Source organism: Mesitornis unicolor, unplaced genomic scaffold (genome assembly GCF_000695765.1).
Source record: "Mesitornis unicolor isolate BGI_N332 unplaced genomic scaffold, ASM69576v1 scaffold9106, whole genome shotgun sequence".
Lineage (NCBI taxonomy): Eukaryota > Metazoa > Chordata > Aves > Mesitornithiformes > Mesitornithidae > Mesitornis > Mesitornis unicolor.
In genome coordinates, this window is record NW_010192956.1 from 5,711 (window position 1) to 23,426 (window position 17,716).

Here is a 17,716-nt window from a genome sequence, read left to right on the forward strand (position 1 = left end):
AGGTGCATACTTCAGAAATTGCTTCTAAATGGAGTCATTCTGGTGGCAGCTCTTTAATGATACCCATTCTTGTATAAAGCAGTAGAGTAGGAAAAAACAGACAGGTATTGCGATCAGAAAAAAACCTAACCCAAACCACAATAATTAAGACTAGTAAAAAATGCGATCACTAAAAATTTTCCAGTGTTCCTTTGCTTTCAGAAGTAATCTTTTATTTTTCTTTGCTTACATTGTATGTTAAGAACTTTTGACCACTTAGTCTCAAATCCAACTAGGATATTTATTTGGTTGAAGAAGATGTCAGCTCTTGAGCCAGTTGTTCCTGGATGGTTGTTACTGCAGTACTGATTTCTGCCAATTATTTGATTTATTCCTAAGAAGTGACCATTTAACAGCCTTGAGTCAGCAAAACAGCTGAGACAGGAGCACAGAGGGGCAAGTTAAAGGAATTCTCAAATGTTAATAGGGCTTACTTTTTATCAAGAAAAATAAATAAAGATGTAGACATCATACAGAATATTTTGTGATGAATCAAAAGGTACAATATTGAATACATTCTATAAGTGTGAGTTTTCTTTATAGCTCCTTATATCCTTTAAATCCTTTTAAATTCCTTTTTCTGTGGTTCACACACACACTCTGAATGTGATTTAGCAGAAGTGTTCTTATTATGGAACACAGTCTGTCCCCCCTTCCGGTAATTTGCAAGAACTCTGAAAAAAAATCACTTGTATTTTAATTTAATTGGTATTTACAAATGCAAAAAAAAAAAAAAAGAAAAAAAAAAAAGGAAGCCTTTCTTGATGTCATAACAGTAATTTATAAAAAATATTTTTACACTTTTTTTGCAGGTTTATATCCAGATAAGCATCTAGGAAAAAGTCTGGATCAAATGGAACCTTACCTTTTGGAGGTGAGTATTACTTAAAGGATACTCATACAGGTAAAGTTGTAATTAAAAGGTAACATAGGCAGAAATGCAGCAAAATTAAGTTAATAAAAAAATTAACTTAGTTACTTTCAGACGTTAGGCACTAACCCAAGACTTATCTTTGTATATAGAATATGATACGCGTTTTCAGTATGGAAAACATTTCTTGAGGTAGTACACAGATGATGCCAGCATCTTTAAAAGAAACTAAAGGCAAGAAGCTTCAATATTAAGGAAATGCTAATTCATGTGTCAATATGATAAAGCTAAATAATTGCATGCCAGTTAGAGACTTTCAAGCAAGGAATGGTAGTGGCAAAATCATAGGTGATACAAAACTTCCCCACAGTTATGCCCATCTGAAGGTTTACTATCGTTTTTTACACAGTCAGACTGCATGCAGTAGGGCCTTTTTAAAACAGAATAAGAGTTTTAATCCTGAGGATGTACTTAATTCTGTATAGAGGGTTATGTAGTCCTCAAAGTAGGAAAATGCTTGTAGGGAGAGCTAATAGATTTGTTAAAAGAAAAATTATTTAACTAGGAAAAATCAAAAGACCACATTTTGTACACGAGTCTTATTTGAGTTTGAGGTAGAAGCATAAAACATCAAGCTAGGTACAGTTTAAGAATAACAGCTCTGTAAGTATGTTTTCATTTATTATGTGTAACAAAGCAGATTTACCACAGTTCCTTGTCCCCCAGCCTGTTAAAAACTCACAATTATTTGCATCCTCAGCTATTAAGAGAGTCTTACTGTAACTTTTATTGGTGTAAGCTGCCTACATTTGCACAAAATGATCTCCTAAAAATACTTTTTGTTATCAATCTGAGTAGTTATCATTCAGGCTGTCTTTGTATGCAGTTTTTCTTGAACAATTCAGGACATGGCAAACTTTCAGAAGTGAGAAAAAGTAACCAGGATTTCTTAGGAACTTTAAAAATATTTTGCTTCTGAAAGGAAGCAAAGTTAAATAGGAATTATTTAGAACAGAATCACAGAATGGTTTGGGTTGCAATGAACCTTAAAGCTCATCCAGTCCAACCCCGGTGCCATGGGCAGGGACTCCTTGCACCAGACCAGGTTGCTCAAAGCCCTGTCCAACCTGGCCTCGAACACTTCCAGGGAGGGGGCATCCACAGCTTCTCCGGGGAACTTGTTCCGGTGTCTCACCACCCTCACAGTAAAGAATTTCTTCCTAATATCTAGTCTAAATCTATCCTTTTTCAGTTTGAAACTATTACCCCTCATCCAGTCACTACACTCCTTGATGAAGAGTCCTTCCCCATCTTTCCTGTAGCCCCCCTTCAAGTACTAGAAGGCTGCTCTAAGTTGTCCCCAGAGTCTTCTCTTCTCCAGGTTAAACAACCCCAAATCTCTCAGTCTGGCCTCACATGGAAGTTGCTCCAGTCCCCTGATAATCTTTGTGGCCCTCCTCTAGACTTGCTCTAACAGGTCCATGTCCTTCTTATGTTGAGGCTCCAGAGCTGAACACAGTACTCAGGTGAAGTCTCACAGGAGCAGAGTAGAGGGGGAGAATCAGCTCCCTGGTCCTGCTGGTCGTGCTGCTCTTGATGCTTTCTGGGCTGCAAGTGCACATTGCCAGCTCATGTTGAGCTTCTCATCAACCAATGTCCCCAAGTTCTCCTCAAGGCTGCTCTCAATCCATTCTCCACCCAGCTTGTATTTGTACTTGGAATTGCCCCAATCCAGGTGTCTAGGACCTTGCACTTGGCCTCGTTGAACTTTACGGGGTTCACACAACTCACCTCTCAAGCCTACCGAGATCCCTCTGGATGGCATCCCTTCCCTCCAGTGTGTCACTGCATCACACAGCTTGGTGTTGTCAGTAAACTTGCTAAGGGTGCACCCAATCCTACTGTCTGTGTCTCTGACAAAGATGTTAAACATCGCTGGTCTCAATACTGACCCCTGAGGAACTCCACTTGTCACTGGTGTCCACTTGAACATCAATTCATTGACTGCAACTCTTCAAGTGTGACCATCCAGCCAATTCCTTATCCACCAGGTGGTCCATTGATCAACTCCACATCTCTCCAATTCAGAGACAGGGATGTTGTGTTGGACAATGTCAGATGTTCTGCACAAGTCCAGGTTAGATGATGTCAGTTGCTCTTCCCTTATCCACCAACACTGTAACCTCATCGTAGAAGGCCACCAAATTTTTTTTTGCCTTTGTTGAAGCCATGTTGGTTGCCACCAGTCACCTCCTCATTTTTCCATGTGCCTTAGGAGAGCCTTCAGGAGGATTTGCTGCATGATCTTGCTAGGTGCAGAGGTGAGACTGTCCAGCCTGTAGTTCCCTGCATCTTCCTTTCTTTCCTTTTTTAAAAATGGGAGTTTTGTTTACCCTTTTCCAGACAGTGGCAACTTCACCAGACTGCCACAACTTCTCAAATATGATGGATAGTGGCTTAGCAACTACTTCTGCCAGTTTCCTCATGATCCACGGATGTATCTCACCAAGTCCCATGGACTTCTGCACCTTCAGGTTCCTTAGATGATCTCAAACCTGATCTTCTACAGTGGGTGGTTCTTCATCTCTCAGTCCCTGCCATTGCCTTCTGCAATTGGGGCAGTGTGGCTTGAGCATTTGTCGGTGAAGACTGAGGCAAAACCATCACTGAGTACCTAGGTCATGATCTGTGTGTGTTGCAGAAATGGCTGCTGATTGATAAATCCCCAGAAAGGTTGTTTGGTTGATCTGTGGAGTCATGAGTAAATAATACATAGTTTAAAAGAAAACACTTAAGTGCTGCTCCCCCAGTTTGTTGCTGCAGATCACTTAAGCAATGTTTCTGTTTGTCAGAGCTGTTTCTATAGAATCTTAGTAAGCAACAGCTAAGGAAGGATAAACTTTATAATCATGAAACAATGAACAGTTTACTGTGGAACAGATTTAACAGAAGCATCAACTTTAACGTCAGTTCCATACTGGTCAGTCACATTTGGATAAATTAGTATTTACGTAGGATTAATTAAATAAGACAAAAGAAGGAAAGTACAGCTCCTGTATTTGCACAAAGCTTCTCTTATCAAAATTCAAGTTGCAGCTCAGTGCCCCTGCAGATGAGTAGTTGCTCACCTCAGCTGAATCAGTAGTCTTGACTTTCTTTAAAACTGTAGCAGCAAGTATTGCAATTTTATTTATGTTAACAGAGTATAATTAAAATAAAGCTTAAGAAATATTCTTCTCGATGTGGTTTCACCATAATTCATTTTAAAAAGAAAATAATAAACTAAGAAATCCAAAACTATTTAGTATTTTGGGGAATTAAATGTATTCCTGATATTTGATGACTCAAGTGAAGTGATTCTTTCTTACTTGGTTTCTCTGCATGCCTTAAGGTGAAGAACCTGTAGGGCGTTCTGACCCTACTTGGAATTGGTTGTCAGGCCACTGCAGGGGAAACCGCACAACTGATATTTGTTCTTGTAGCTGTTTCCTGTGCATGCTATGAAAGTCAAATAAATTGTTTTTACTGGATGCTTAGTTGGCTTTAAGGCCTAATAAAATCAAATCATTAACTATAAACTGAAGAGAAATACTCAGATTTATGACGTGAAAGTACTCTTTTGGAATCCACTAAAGTTGTGGGCATCAGAAGTTCTGGTAGACAGGATGTGAGAGCAAGAAGTTCACAGTTTTCAGTGAAGAGGAGATATAAAATTCAATATTCTGACCATACCAAAACAAACACCATAATTAACATTGCACATCCCCAGATCTAAGAGCTTTATATACTTGGGTGTCTTTGGTTTGTGTTGTATTATCTAAATTGTAATTGTCTTATTTTTTTGCTAATTACTGCTATTTTCCTATTCTTTCTGGATTCTCATTTGGGTTCTCTATTGACATCTAATGTTATTTATGTAGTTGTTTGCTCAGCTGTGTGCAGGATTTTTCATTACATCATTGACCACAGAGTGGTGTGCAAGTTTGTGAGAGTTTTTGCTGTTCTGTTTAAAATGAATTAAATATTTTTCGCCATGTTCTTCAGTTTTATTGGAAACCAGTTTCTATCTTCATTAGTTCAGTGCCCAGAAAAATGTCAGTGTTGAACACAAGAGGGTCTTTGATACTGAACCACAACATGCATGACATGAGTCGTTTGGGATTGGTAGAGAATATCCTGCTTTACATTTTAGCATGTATTCATGAAGTGTAAACTTTCTAGTGATACAGATCAGGAATTGGGACCTCACATCTTTTTATACTAGAAGTTTATCTTAGGGAACCCCCATCAAAATAGAAATCAACTTTTATTACTATAATGTACATGTTATAATTTCTTTTGGATGTACAAGAAATAAACATAAATTAATTTTATTTTTAGAAAATTCTCTTGTTGAGGCGCTGTGTCAATGACAGTTGGGAAAAAACCCAAACAAAATAAGCAAAACAAAAAACAACAAAACCAAAACCAAACCAAAACAACAAGCCCAACCCACAGCCCAGATCTGGTGTCATCCACTGTATAATTTAACTGTGGAAAAATACATTGTAACCTAAATTTTCAGTCTTCTGATTTACTTTAGTTTAAGTTTGCAATAGAAATGAGAATAGTTGTTGACATAAAGGTGAGGCAATTTCACTGCTGTAGCAGCACAAAAATGGCAGAGTACTGGATGGGAAAAATTTTGATTTAATTTTGCAATTGTTTCCTAACTTTACATACAGAAGGTTCCACTTATGAGTACGATGATGAACTGCAGCCCATACTTTTATCAGGGGTGAATTTTACTGGCTGAGGACGTAGGCATTGTGGCAAAGGAAGTTCTTGAATTGTTGCATTTTTCTAAATGATGGGTCTTTGATTAATTATTGACAACTGATTGCTACATAATTGCTAAATTATTAAATTGGTCTCTTGTCCCACTGTTTTCTTTATACCAGGAGCCCTGGCTTTTTACCCTTAAGAATTTGTTGCAACTTGCCCCATCTCAGGGGCTGCTCACTCTCCTTGCAATTTATTACTAGAATTGTAAATGCATATTATGGTAATATTGGATATACTTCTGTCTCTGCCAACAGACACTAAGAAAGTGTTTAGTCACTTGTATGCTTGCCTTAGAAGTGGATGAGTACTTCTTAATGTAAAGAATATTTCTGTAATTATAGAGATTTTACTAGATGTTACAATTTCTGTCTGGGAACAAAGTCCTCAGTGGAAATAGGAAGTACTTGAATTCATGTTTGATCTTTGATTACTAAACTTAAATGAGAAGGTCAGCTTTAGTACTTCTGTTTCATTCCCGAGGTAGGAAGAGACTGTTCTGTGGGTAATGTTTGGGCTGATCATTAATATACCTCGGGTCTCGTTGTGTATTTGAGTTAAGATGAATTTTGTGTAGTCTAGAAGTTGTTATATTTCTTGAATTTTCTTGAATTGGACTTGCGTTTTCAGTTAAGTGCAATTTGTAAATTTGCTGTTTTCTGGCTCATCTGAACTAAAAGGCAGATTTAGCAATCATGAAATTTAGATTAGGGTTGAAGCTGTTGTATTGTCGTGGATACAACATCCAATTTGCAAAACAAAATAATTGGTCTTCAAAAATATTAATAACCTAAATGACTAAAAGGCAGAGTTCTGGTGTCATTGAAAACATTTTAAAAATATTGCTGACTTTGTTAAATGAACATTGAGGGTTTGTTCTATGAGCTGCTAAATATCCTCAGTTCTCGTTCACGTTAGTGGGAACTGAAAATCCTTTAACAACTTTTATAATTGATGTCAAGAACTGTCTTGAAGCCAGTGACATTGAAAATGAGGATTTCCCCCAACAAAGGTAGGAAATAGTCTCACATCTTTGGAGTATTCAGTGTTAATTGCCAATAATTATTCTAGGCACTGATGGTTACAAGCACAGCTACCAGTTTTGAAAGTGACTTGTGAAAGTCACGCCTTGTCTTCACTGTGGAAAGGTTACAGTTAGAAAGGTCTTTTCTGGTTTTATGTCTTTCATTTTTTAAATGGGTTTGTTTAGGGTTTTTTTTTTGCAGCGGAAGCTACAAAGAGAGGACAAATAGAAGGTTTTGACTAACTGTTTCGTAGGTTGCCCACTCTTGTTGCATCAACATTAATTATTCTTGATGTATTTGTCCTATAGAAACCTTGTTGCCATTGTTGACAGATGGAGTTCTCTTTTATGTCAGGAGTGTAATTTTTTAATGAGCACTTGATTAAAGAATTTCTTCTGCTCCTTTTCTTTAAAAGAAAATGTGAAAGGAAAAATTAAAAATATCTTTCATATCAAGACATTGAAAGTAATTTATTATATGTTCCAAAAAAGATTTAGATTTTACACCACCAAACCACTAAGCAGTTACGTAGAGGGTTACCAAGGTATTGTTTTCTCAGAGCATTTCTACTTCTCTCCAAAATAAAGGCTGAAGAAGACTTAGGTCTTTTGTTTAACTAACTGAAGTTTAGATTTAATTATGGTCTTTGATTTTATGAAAACATTCAAATTCCATGTATTTCTTCTTTCACACCTGATTCTTTTTGTTTGTTTGTTTGGTTTTGGTTTTTTTTTGCTAAGACATGGCTGGAGTTGTAAACAGTCTTCTGAAGTTTGAAAAGAAAGGCCTTTGAAAGAGAAATGTACACTCAGCTTCAGTATCATTTGAATATATCAAATAGATTTGCTACACAAATGTTTTGATAACCATAGAAAAAACTTGAACCTACAATGCATAAATAACCCAATCTCGTGGTTGCCTAAAAACAGACAAACAACAGATATGGAATTATTTTCTAGCCCCCAGACATGCTTTTTCTAACTGTGTAGTACATGTTGGGGAGAACTGCATTGCAACTTTGACTGCAGAAGCATCATGGGTGGGCACCTGTTCCTCTAAGGAAAAGCCTAAAGAGGTTAAACAAATATTCCCAATAGTAGCGTTAGTGTTAGCAAGGAGTTGAGGTCTGCAGCTCAGCTTCTTGTGAACTACTTGAAGCAAAATGTGAATGCTTGCTTAATGTGAAAAAAAACCTGGACAGGACTTGGCTTGAAGCAGCTGGTGCTGAGATGCTTTAGAAGGTGATATAATCTGCTGAAGAGGAGGTGAATTTCTCTTGTAGAAAAAGGGAGAGTGTCCCCATGCTTAGGCATGATACAGGTGCTTGATTACTACCTGTCTGTACAGTACATTTGTACAGAATTACGGTGAGCAACTCAGCAGTTGTGTGTTCCTTACTCCAGCAAAAAGACTTTGGTTCCTGTTTTACAGCTGCTCATTTATAAAGCAGGGAATAATTAAGATAGTAATGTGTCTTATTTTATGTGTATTGGTTTATGTAGTCATGTGCTTTAGTGGAATATCCAGAGCTTCAGGAATATTCTTAAATGTAGGTGTTGATTCAGAAAGCATATTCAGTACTGTTTATAAAGGAGACAGTTGCCACCTCTTTAGATCTTGCATTAGCTTTTTGCTTTTGACTTAGAAAGTTCTCACTGATTCTATTTGTTAGAATTTTTTGGAAGAGTGGATATTTGCGAAGATTTAGAATGCAGCTGTTGAATCTGTTTGCTAAAATTGTGTTCATTGCATACTGCTATGTAAAGTGCTACTTCTTCTGCTGATTTACTGTATGCCACAGAAGTGAACTACCTGCGCTAAAGATAGACAAATACCGAAGTCTGAACAACCTTTCATGTCCCCTGAGGAAGGACGAAGAATTTGCTCATGCATTTGATTGTTACAATGCCAGTTCTAATTAAAATATAACACACTGCTATTTTTTAGATTATTGTAATATGCATACAAAGAAATCAAGAACCGTCCGTACAATATTTGGTTTCTTTCAGCCTTTTGATGGATATTCTTTTAGAAAGTGCACACTGAAATTTTCAGCAAAATATATTTAATAGATTGCTTTCATGTAATACATATTTTAATTTCCCTTTTGTTTTAGCTTTCGGAGAGATACGGAGTCCATGTTTGTGGAGAAGGTGGAGAATATGAAACATTCACTCTGGACTGTCCCCTATTTAAGAAGAAAATAGTTGTGTAAGGAGCAGTTTCTTCCATTTTCTTACATTAAAGCAGTGGGAATATACATTTAGCTTGAGGCAACTTTTGTTGGCAGAGGTAAAACATGTCCTCTAAGTTCACAAACACTCACTTTGTTTAACACTGGCAAAGTCCTATGGAAACCTAAATCAATACGTGACAAGTCAAGGCCTTCATAGAGGGCTGTAAACTTTTTAGACATTTGCACTTTCGTTTACTTGCTGATTATGGCCTGCAGTAAAACTAGTACCTACACACTGACACTTTTATCCTTTCATGAAGTGCGAATTGCCTGTAATATTTATCTTTCATTACAGCTACATTTGATAAACTGCCACATCAGTAGCCTGTGGGTTCCATTAATGTGTGTGTGTGTGTGTGTGTGTGTGTGTGTGTGTGTGTTTCAAGTTTAGCAGATTAGAATGATAATGAAAAACATTTTTCTTCAATTATTAGAGGATATTTTAAATACAAACTTTGCATGAGTACATCTCATTTACACTGAGTAATTTATTCCTTTGACATAAATTGCTAAAATCTGTGTAGTGGGATATGGAAAATATTTGTGTCTTGTTGCGAGTTTCTTATTAGTCTTCTAAATAGCTAAGCCTGCTTGCTTCAAGTGGGAAGTTTTGACTGTTCCTTTTCTTAGCCTAGTAACCGTGTACTGGTGGTACTGAGACGTCTTACAGAAGGTCAAGGTTATGGAGCATATAGACATGACTAAGGCTTTCATGGTCAAGGTCTATTTGTTTCGTTTTTCTGTAAGACTTGGGATTTGTCCATATAATGAACAGAGCACCAAAAGCTGTTAACTGTTTCATTGCATGGCATTTGGGAGAAGAGGAGCAGCAGACAAACTGGTAAAAGGAATAGCAGCTCCTCTGGCAGGTGTCTGGCAAGTTATATCCTCTGGAGAGAACTAAAGAACTAGTCTGGAGATACCTCCATGCAGGAAAGCTCTGGAAGCCTTTAGCAAGAAGAAGATTCAGAAGTTAACAATGTAGAACCTTTAAACTGGATTGAAGTTTACTAGTGGAATTATGAATGAGTGGGCCCGGAAGTGAGACTCATGGAGAAGACTCTCTGAGGGGAACCAGGTGCTGGGTAGAAGCTATAGGTTGTGAGCCAACCTGCTGTCTAGTAAGAGTTGGAAATTTAAGCAGGAAATTAGAAAAAAATGTGTATGATATTTGGGTACATCTTATCACAAATAAACTTGGAGACACAGGACAAAACTCTCCAATATGGCCTCAGATAGAATCAGTTCAGTCTTTTCTAGCAAAAAGGAAAGTATTGTGAAATCTTTGCTAGAGCACAATTCATTTTTACATTTAAATTCTCATATGATTTCTGTTAAACAGACAAATTCTTATCAGTTCCAGTAGGTGTCAGAGGCAGAATTTTGTGAAACTTAGTCAATTAGATTAATACTGCCCATTACCAGATAAATGTGGCCTATTCAGCATGTATATTGCAACACTTGCATCAAAAAGTATTCTTCAGAAAAAGGACAGCTAGATTTTAACTGAGAGATTGAATGCATTTGTATCAGTTTTTGCCTTTAAATGTGTTTGGCTGATTGTTTCTTTCTATTTCCTTCTATTTAATTTGATGCTTTTGTTACAGATTAAATCTGGGACCTCATTGGAATTGAATGCATAATTTCCTAGCGCTCCTTTTCAAAGGTCTCTTTGCATAGGTACAACAGGTTGGAGAAAGCTGTGTCAAATCTCATGAGAAATTGTTGGTGTAGTGTGGAGAGTTGGAGGTTTTTTTCTTAGAATTTGAGGAACACTTTTAGGAAAGTACATTGTACCCTTGGTTGGAAATCAACCAAATATCAGTTTAAATAGGAATGTCTTATATTTTAAAAGTATTTCTGGCTATCAGTAGTTTAATGACCATTCAAGCAAGTAGGAAAAGCTAAAAACAGATGTTCTGGCTGAGTTGTCTTTATTTCTATTGGTGACACTCCAAATACTAACAAAAATTAACAATAGATGCACCAAAAATACAGGAAAAGACAAATATATAGATCAGTGGGTATTAAATAATAAATATATGGTACAGCAAACTGTTAAACAGTTACTCAACTAGTTCTAAATATGCATTTCTATAATGGAAACTGAACAGCTACACTGGCATTGTGTGTCTCTGGTTTGATTAGCCCTGCTTAGCTCTTACATTATTCATATTGTAAAGACATGCTTTTTCAGGGGCCATTCATGTGAAATCCATTACTTTATGAACGTATAAAAAAATTGTAGTTTCTTTGTCATCAAATGTTAGAAGCTTATTTATTTTGTGATTTTCATGCTTGCTTTTCATACACACTGAGTGTACACAGATTTTGTAAGCATGCTGTTAACTGTGCTAGTATAGTTTTCAAATGGTTCTTTCCCACGGGGCAGTTCTTCAACCACTGCTTCAGTGCAGGTGCTTTCCATAGGGTACAGTTCTTCAGGGACAGACTGCTCCAGCCTGGGTTTCTGTCAGAAAACCTGCCCCCTCCACTGGCCATGGTTCCTGCTGCTCCAGCCTGGGGTCCTCCTCAGGCTGCAGTGTGGATATCTGCTCTGATGTGATCCTCTGTGGGCTGCAGGGGCCAACCTGCTTCACCGTGGTCTTTTCCACAGGCTGCTTGGAACCTCTTCTGTGGTGCCTGGAGCACCATCTCCCACTCCTTCATTGACCTTGGTGTTTGCAGGGCAGTTTCTTTCACATTTTTACTCATTCCTCTCACAGCTGCTGCACGGCGTTTTTACACTTTTAAAAATATATTATCACAGAGGTAGCACCAGTGTTGCTGATGGGCTCAGCAGCTCTTCCAGTCTCCTCTCATAGAGACCACCCCTGCAGCGTGCCCCTGGCTACCAAAACCTTGCCGTGTATACCTAATACAACAGGAGAAAATCTAATATGACTATCAGTAATACCACTACTTTCGGGTTGTGTTTTCAGCAGTCGACATTTTTGTCATGTGAAACTTGTAACAAAATATATTTCTGCAGTATGTCCTTTGAAAAAGAAGGAAATCTGCTAGTTCAGGAAAAGAAAAATGTAGCCTTCAGGTGTTACTTATTATGGAGAAGTGGGAGTATCTAATAGAAGACTATATGATGAATTTTGCTTTTGACTATTAAATTGAATTCTTGCTATTCTTCACAGTCTTCATTCAAAAATATGCCTCACAAAGGAAACATGTCAGATTGAGTGAAATATTTGAAAATAAACAAGATTTAGCAGTGAAACCAGGATCTTACAATCAAAATATTCAACCAAAAGTCAGATGGGTGGGTTTTTGTCTGGTTTTCCCAGGTAGACTACTGTAATCCAGTTCTCAACTTTCTTATGCTCAGTATTTGAGTTACCAAGTATTTCCTGTCCTTCTCACAGAGGTATTTAAAGTGTAATTGATTGACATTTCTTCAGATCATAAAGATATATTTCTCATCCATGTGAATGACATCTAATATCTACTCTTAAGATAAAGGCCCATTCGTATTTATGGAACAAAGAGTAGTTTAATTTTTTTCAAGTAAATTGGCATATTTAAAATATTTGGGAAGTATAATTTTGCATTTATGTACCTTACCATTAGCTCTTTGTTTAGGTTTGTAATTCTAAGTTTGGAGTTAAAAGCAAATTTGTAAACTTGAAAAAAATCATAATATATTGAGAGCACTGATTGTACTCTCATACTTGCTCTAACTTGTCATATTTGTCCTGTGAAAATGATACTGAGTGTTTTAAAATGATTATATATTTCCTAGATCTTCAAGGAGACTTGAGAGAGCAGATGATTATGACTTCAAAAAATAGATAATTAGGACAGTTTTTCAACTATTCTTCATTGTTTTCCAAAGTCATCTGAAAATGTTCTGCAACAAGACTCCTGCTTCTGTCATAATCAAACATGAATTGTCTTGTGTAGCCCCACTCAAAATGAAATGGCCTTTATTTAATTATCAGGGCCTCTCAAATTTCTGTTTTTCGTTTTAATCTCTGTTTTTCCTGTGGTTTTGAGGTTTGATGTTGGGTTTTTGTTGTTTGGTTGGTTTTTGTTTGGTTTTGGTTGGTTATTTTTTTACTAATACCTAAGCTGGGCCTGACATGTGAGTTTAGAACTTACTGAGTCATCTTTGGCTGCAAACAAAAGTGTTCTGCTTTCCACCTATTTGTTACATTTACTATCGATCAAGACTGTAAATTTTATCAGTTAGAACAATGACGTGTGTTGGGAGAAGCTGACAGAAAATGAAGTAGTTAGGAAAAAATACTTTCTTTTGATAAGTACTGTAATACTATTTTCAGCACCACATAATCTACCTATTGTGATCCATCAGGTAAGAAACATTGGCATATTAAACTAGATACATTTTATGGTCCCATCAGATAGCCATGTGTTAGCTGTATGTCATAGGAATGTACTTCATACCAAGAAAATATTTAGAATCTTGTAATATTTGCAGTACTTCTTGAGCAACAAATAAGTACTCAGAAATTCTGAAGTTGTTGAACAGTTAGTATAGGGATTAGTGCTTCATATCTGTTCTGCTGTGCTAGTGATGTGGTACATGCAGGAATAACAGTAGAACTGCTTCTTTTACTTCAGAGTTAAATATATTTTGTAAAGTTACTAGGTATTCTTTAAGTTCAACAGACACATACATTTTATAGCCTTAAAATTTTGGTTTTATTTTCTGATACAAGCTTTTTCTGTTAACTTAGTTTTAGGTAGTTAATGCATCACTGAAAGTACCAGACTTCTCCATAGAGGACTTGAATAGCAAGCAAGAATGTCCTCAGACACTGAGGATACCTAGGTACAGGGTGCTACTGAAGTCTTGGAGTCTGTTTTTCATTATTTCTAATTATGCATTCCTATTACTAAAGATTTCCAAAGTTATTTTCCGCCTATCTCTGTTAGAATTGGAAGACACCTTTATAACTCTCAAGAATGAAGCTGAAGACTTATTTATCAAATTACTTTTAAAAATTTACTGCAAGTGAGGTGGAGTTTCTTATGCTAAAGGTATTCATCATTATTGTGCAATGTAGTGATGATGATTATCTCAGGAGTTCCTTTATTTTAATTCCAAAAAGGCATTTTACAGAACAGATATTTCTGTTAATTTTACACTTTCATTAAGTCAGTGGAATCTGGCCAAGGCTTCAGCTGTTTCCAGTTTGCATGGTTATTACATGGCGTTACTAGAAATGTCTGTCTCATCGCATTGAATACTGTGAAGGCATCAAGAGCACTGTGGTTTCAAGAAAATTATCTGTGTGTCCTCAGCCTTACTTATAATAATTTTCTGATTTTCTTGTACTGCATCTGAGTTTCTCTTACGTTTTCTCTGAGTTTCTCACCTTCTGATGTTTGTTTCCTAGAGCTACCTTTTTCTTGAGTAGTAAAACCATGCAGATGGATATAACAGATACTGCCTCTCGTGAATCAAAGTGTGACAGATTGTGTCTGTAAAAATGAAAACTAAAATTAACTAATTTGAATCAGCACACAGGAAGTTTATCATTGTTACCAACACATTCGGCATTAAAAAGTTGTGTCTAGTAGTCTTCAATATCAGATGCAAGATGGTCGGATCAGTCAGTTTCTCAGCATGAAATATTGTATAGCTAATACCTCAAGAACTAATCCCTGGAGCATTAATCAAGAAGAATGGACTTTTAAAAAAATCTCCTGTTGATAAAATTAAAAGGTAGTGTTACATACTAGTCTCTAGAATGTAAACCAATGTCATTTATGCTTCCATAGACTACAGCTAACAGTCTCTCAGTATTGATCTAGAAGTGTAGTTTATTCCTTCTGAAAACTGAAAATTAGCGAAGATAACATGCTGTTCAACAATGCTATTCTATATAGCAAACTATTTTTTCTTAATTGATATAAAAACTCAATAAGATAGAGATTTTCAGTGAGTTACCTTGGAGTCTGTGTTATATGGCAACTGTACTTTGTCTATATGTAGAATTATATACTAATATTAGCTGGTAATAATTTTGTATTTCAGAGATTCAGCTGAGGTGGTTGTGCATTCAGCTGATGCATTTGCCCCTGTGGCCTATCTTCATTTTTTAAAATTACACCTGGAGAATAAGGCAAGTAGATTGCAAATGTTGTCTTCCTTTAAAGCTATATGCATGCTTTCTATTTTTCATGTTGCTTTGTCACAGTTTGGAGTGAAGCTACATACTCTCATGTGGATGTAATTTCAAATAACAGTGTACATATTTAATTGAATTTCAGAACTTGCCGTTAGGAAAAGCTCAGCATAAATGCTTTCATGTGTCAAATGAATGAATGGAGGTAGTATTTTGGTGTAGCATTTTCCATTTTGAAACCTCAAGGTGCTCAGTCAAGCACATGTGTAACTTGTAGTACAGCTGGCCACACTGTGGCACACGGCAGCATTAGGAAACTGGATGAGCAGTGTTGCTGGGAGGTGGTATCTCTTTCTGCTCTTTCTGATGTAAAGTAGATGATTTAAAAACTTGCTGACTCGCAAGTGCTCACGTTTTAAACATACTGTTTTTTTGTTTTATCTTTTTCATATAAGAGATGCATCTAATGAGTGACTTCAGATCATATAGAGGAGATTATCCTGGTCAAAGGTCTTAAGGGAATCAGTAGTCATTCACTGGGACTCATTCTCTTAGCTGTGATTCCATGGAAACACCAGAACAGAAATAAGAACTCTGGTGGTTTAAATATTCCAGACTTTTATGTGAGCAGAGCCAAGACAGTGAAAGCATAAGTTATTTTTCTTAGTATTTGTCAGCACTTTTCTATTTTTCTTTTCATTATTTTGTGCATAAAATGATTTTTCCCCCCTCCTGAACATCTGTGAGCGCTAGTATTTTGTTGAAGGGTGTGCCTCATCATCTTTCTACTACAGCTGTGGTCGTCTTTTTGTAGGTCTTCCTGCTTCTTTCTACACTTTGAAGATCACTGAACCTCTTCTAGGTGCAGGGATTGTTAAAGAACGTTATTATATTGGTATTTTGCATTTCATGTCTCTTGAGTGTCTACATTTCCTGAATTTCTTTCAATAGATCATGCCTTTTTTTACCCCTCTTTTTAAATTGTATTGGTCCAAACAGATAAAATACCTGCATTTTTTTTTCTTTTCTGATGGCCTGGAAAGTAAATTTTATTTCATCCTGTCAATTTCTAGTTTGAGATTTCTTTCAAAAGTAAAACATTAAATATTTGAGTGGGAGATTGTGAAAAGGATATCAACTGACTATGTGAAGCAAAACCAAATAGGCTTAATAAAGGAAAATTTGGGAGTTGGGCATGGTAGGGAAGAGTGATAATGCATTAATATTTCTTTTGGGACACTGACTTTATTGCTCATGGTAAACTTGATGCAAAAATGCACCATACATTACTACAATGTGACAGGGTAGGGAAAATGAAAAACACAAAGCTTTACATAAATCAGGCAAAAATCATATTAAAATGCATAACGTTTTATATAAAAATCAAGATTTTACTTCTTTCTGTTCAGAAGCTCTTTTCCCCTTCTTATGTAGGTATTTTAGATTCGGTTAAAGCCTCACAGTTTCTAGCAGTGTTGTAGTAAATCATATTTTAAGGTCATGGTAGACAAAGCTGTCACACTGTCAAAGTGCTAAGGTTTACAGAGGTTTACCCTGAATTTTGGTGTAGAAACTAATGTCTTGTATCATTAAAAGGAAAACAGGTTTTTTTCTCTGCAGCGGTTGTCTCATAAGGAAAAGCATTAGAATCTTTTGGCTACAGGTTATTTTATGTCACGATAAGATAGGTTTTCAAGAAGTTATGAATATGGAGAATCAGTTGGTCTTTCAGAGTGTAACTTGTTACCAAGTTAGCATGGTGTAACTGCATGATGATAGAGATGCCTTCAAGATTGATATGCCTGTAATACTGATTCTCACTACTTGGTGCTTACAAGCCCTACAGAAAATTTTGAATGCAAGTTAGTAATTCAGCACAGAAAAGCCAACCCTACAAGAAGAAATCACTGCAGGGAAAAACTGCTTTGGAAGGAGAACTGATTTCAGTTTCAGGCTTTCAAGGGACTACTGAAAATTGGGCACAAAGTACTCAATTGTGAGCAAGATGTAGAATTAGCCACTTACGTAAGCACTTTGCAGAAACCATTAATAGACTGCACAGTGATGTGTAATTCTAATGAGCGTTATGACATCAGTTTTGTTATCATTTCAACAGAGACACATAAATATTTTAAACTTTCATTGTATATTCATTTTATCTCTAGTTACGTGCCACAGGTGTTAATTTTACATTATTTGAATTTACTTTTATAATCATTATGCAATTACAGCTAGTGTACCTTAGTCTCTGCTGTCTTTCCTCCTATGTAATGCATTTGCCTGAGCTAAATCTCTTCATGTTTAACTACAAAGCCTGCATAGAAATTTGTTTCAGATTGTTTCTAGCAGCAAAATGAACCCTTGTGTCCAGGAGAAAATAACATTTTACTCACTGTTCTGGTTTAATACATTACTATTCAACTTCCAGATGTGTTTTTGCATAATTGAAGATTTTTTAACACACCCTCTTTTCTTTCATTACCAGTGATATAGAAAAGGACGGAGAGATAAATATAAGATTTTATTACTGAAACAGTATTAAAAGTTTGGTGAACATGATTTAAGGTAACTTTTTTGTAGGCGTTTCACAAACACTAATGCTCAAAATTCAGGAATG

At 36.3% G+C, this 17,716-nt stretch overlaps 1 protein-coding gene across 1 annotated transcript in view; it reads left to right on the plus strand.

Moving 5' to 3' along the window:
* Positions 1-851: 851 nt before the first annotated feature.
* Positions 852-17,716, plus strand: part of LOC104542843 (diphthine--ammonia ligase-like) — a gene marked incomplete at its 5' end in the record, with an annotated part of 110,996 nt that continues 94,131 nt past the window's right edge. The window contains 3 exons of the mRNA XM_010187297.1: positions 852-913; positions 8,873-8,967; positions 15,009-15,096. Of these exons, the coding sequence (XP_010185599.1) occupies positions 852-913; positions 8,873-8,967; positions 15,009-15,096 (245 nt within the window). The remainder of the gene's footprint in view (positions 914-8,872; positions 8,968-15,008; positions 15,097-17,716) is intronic.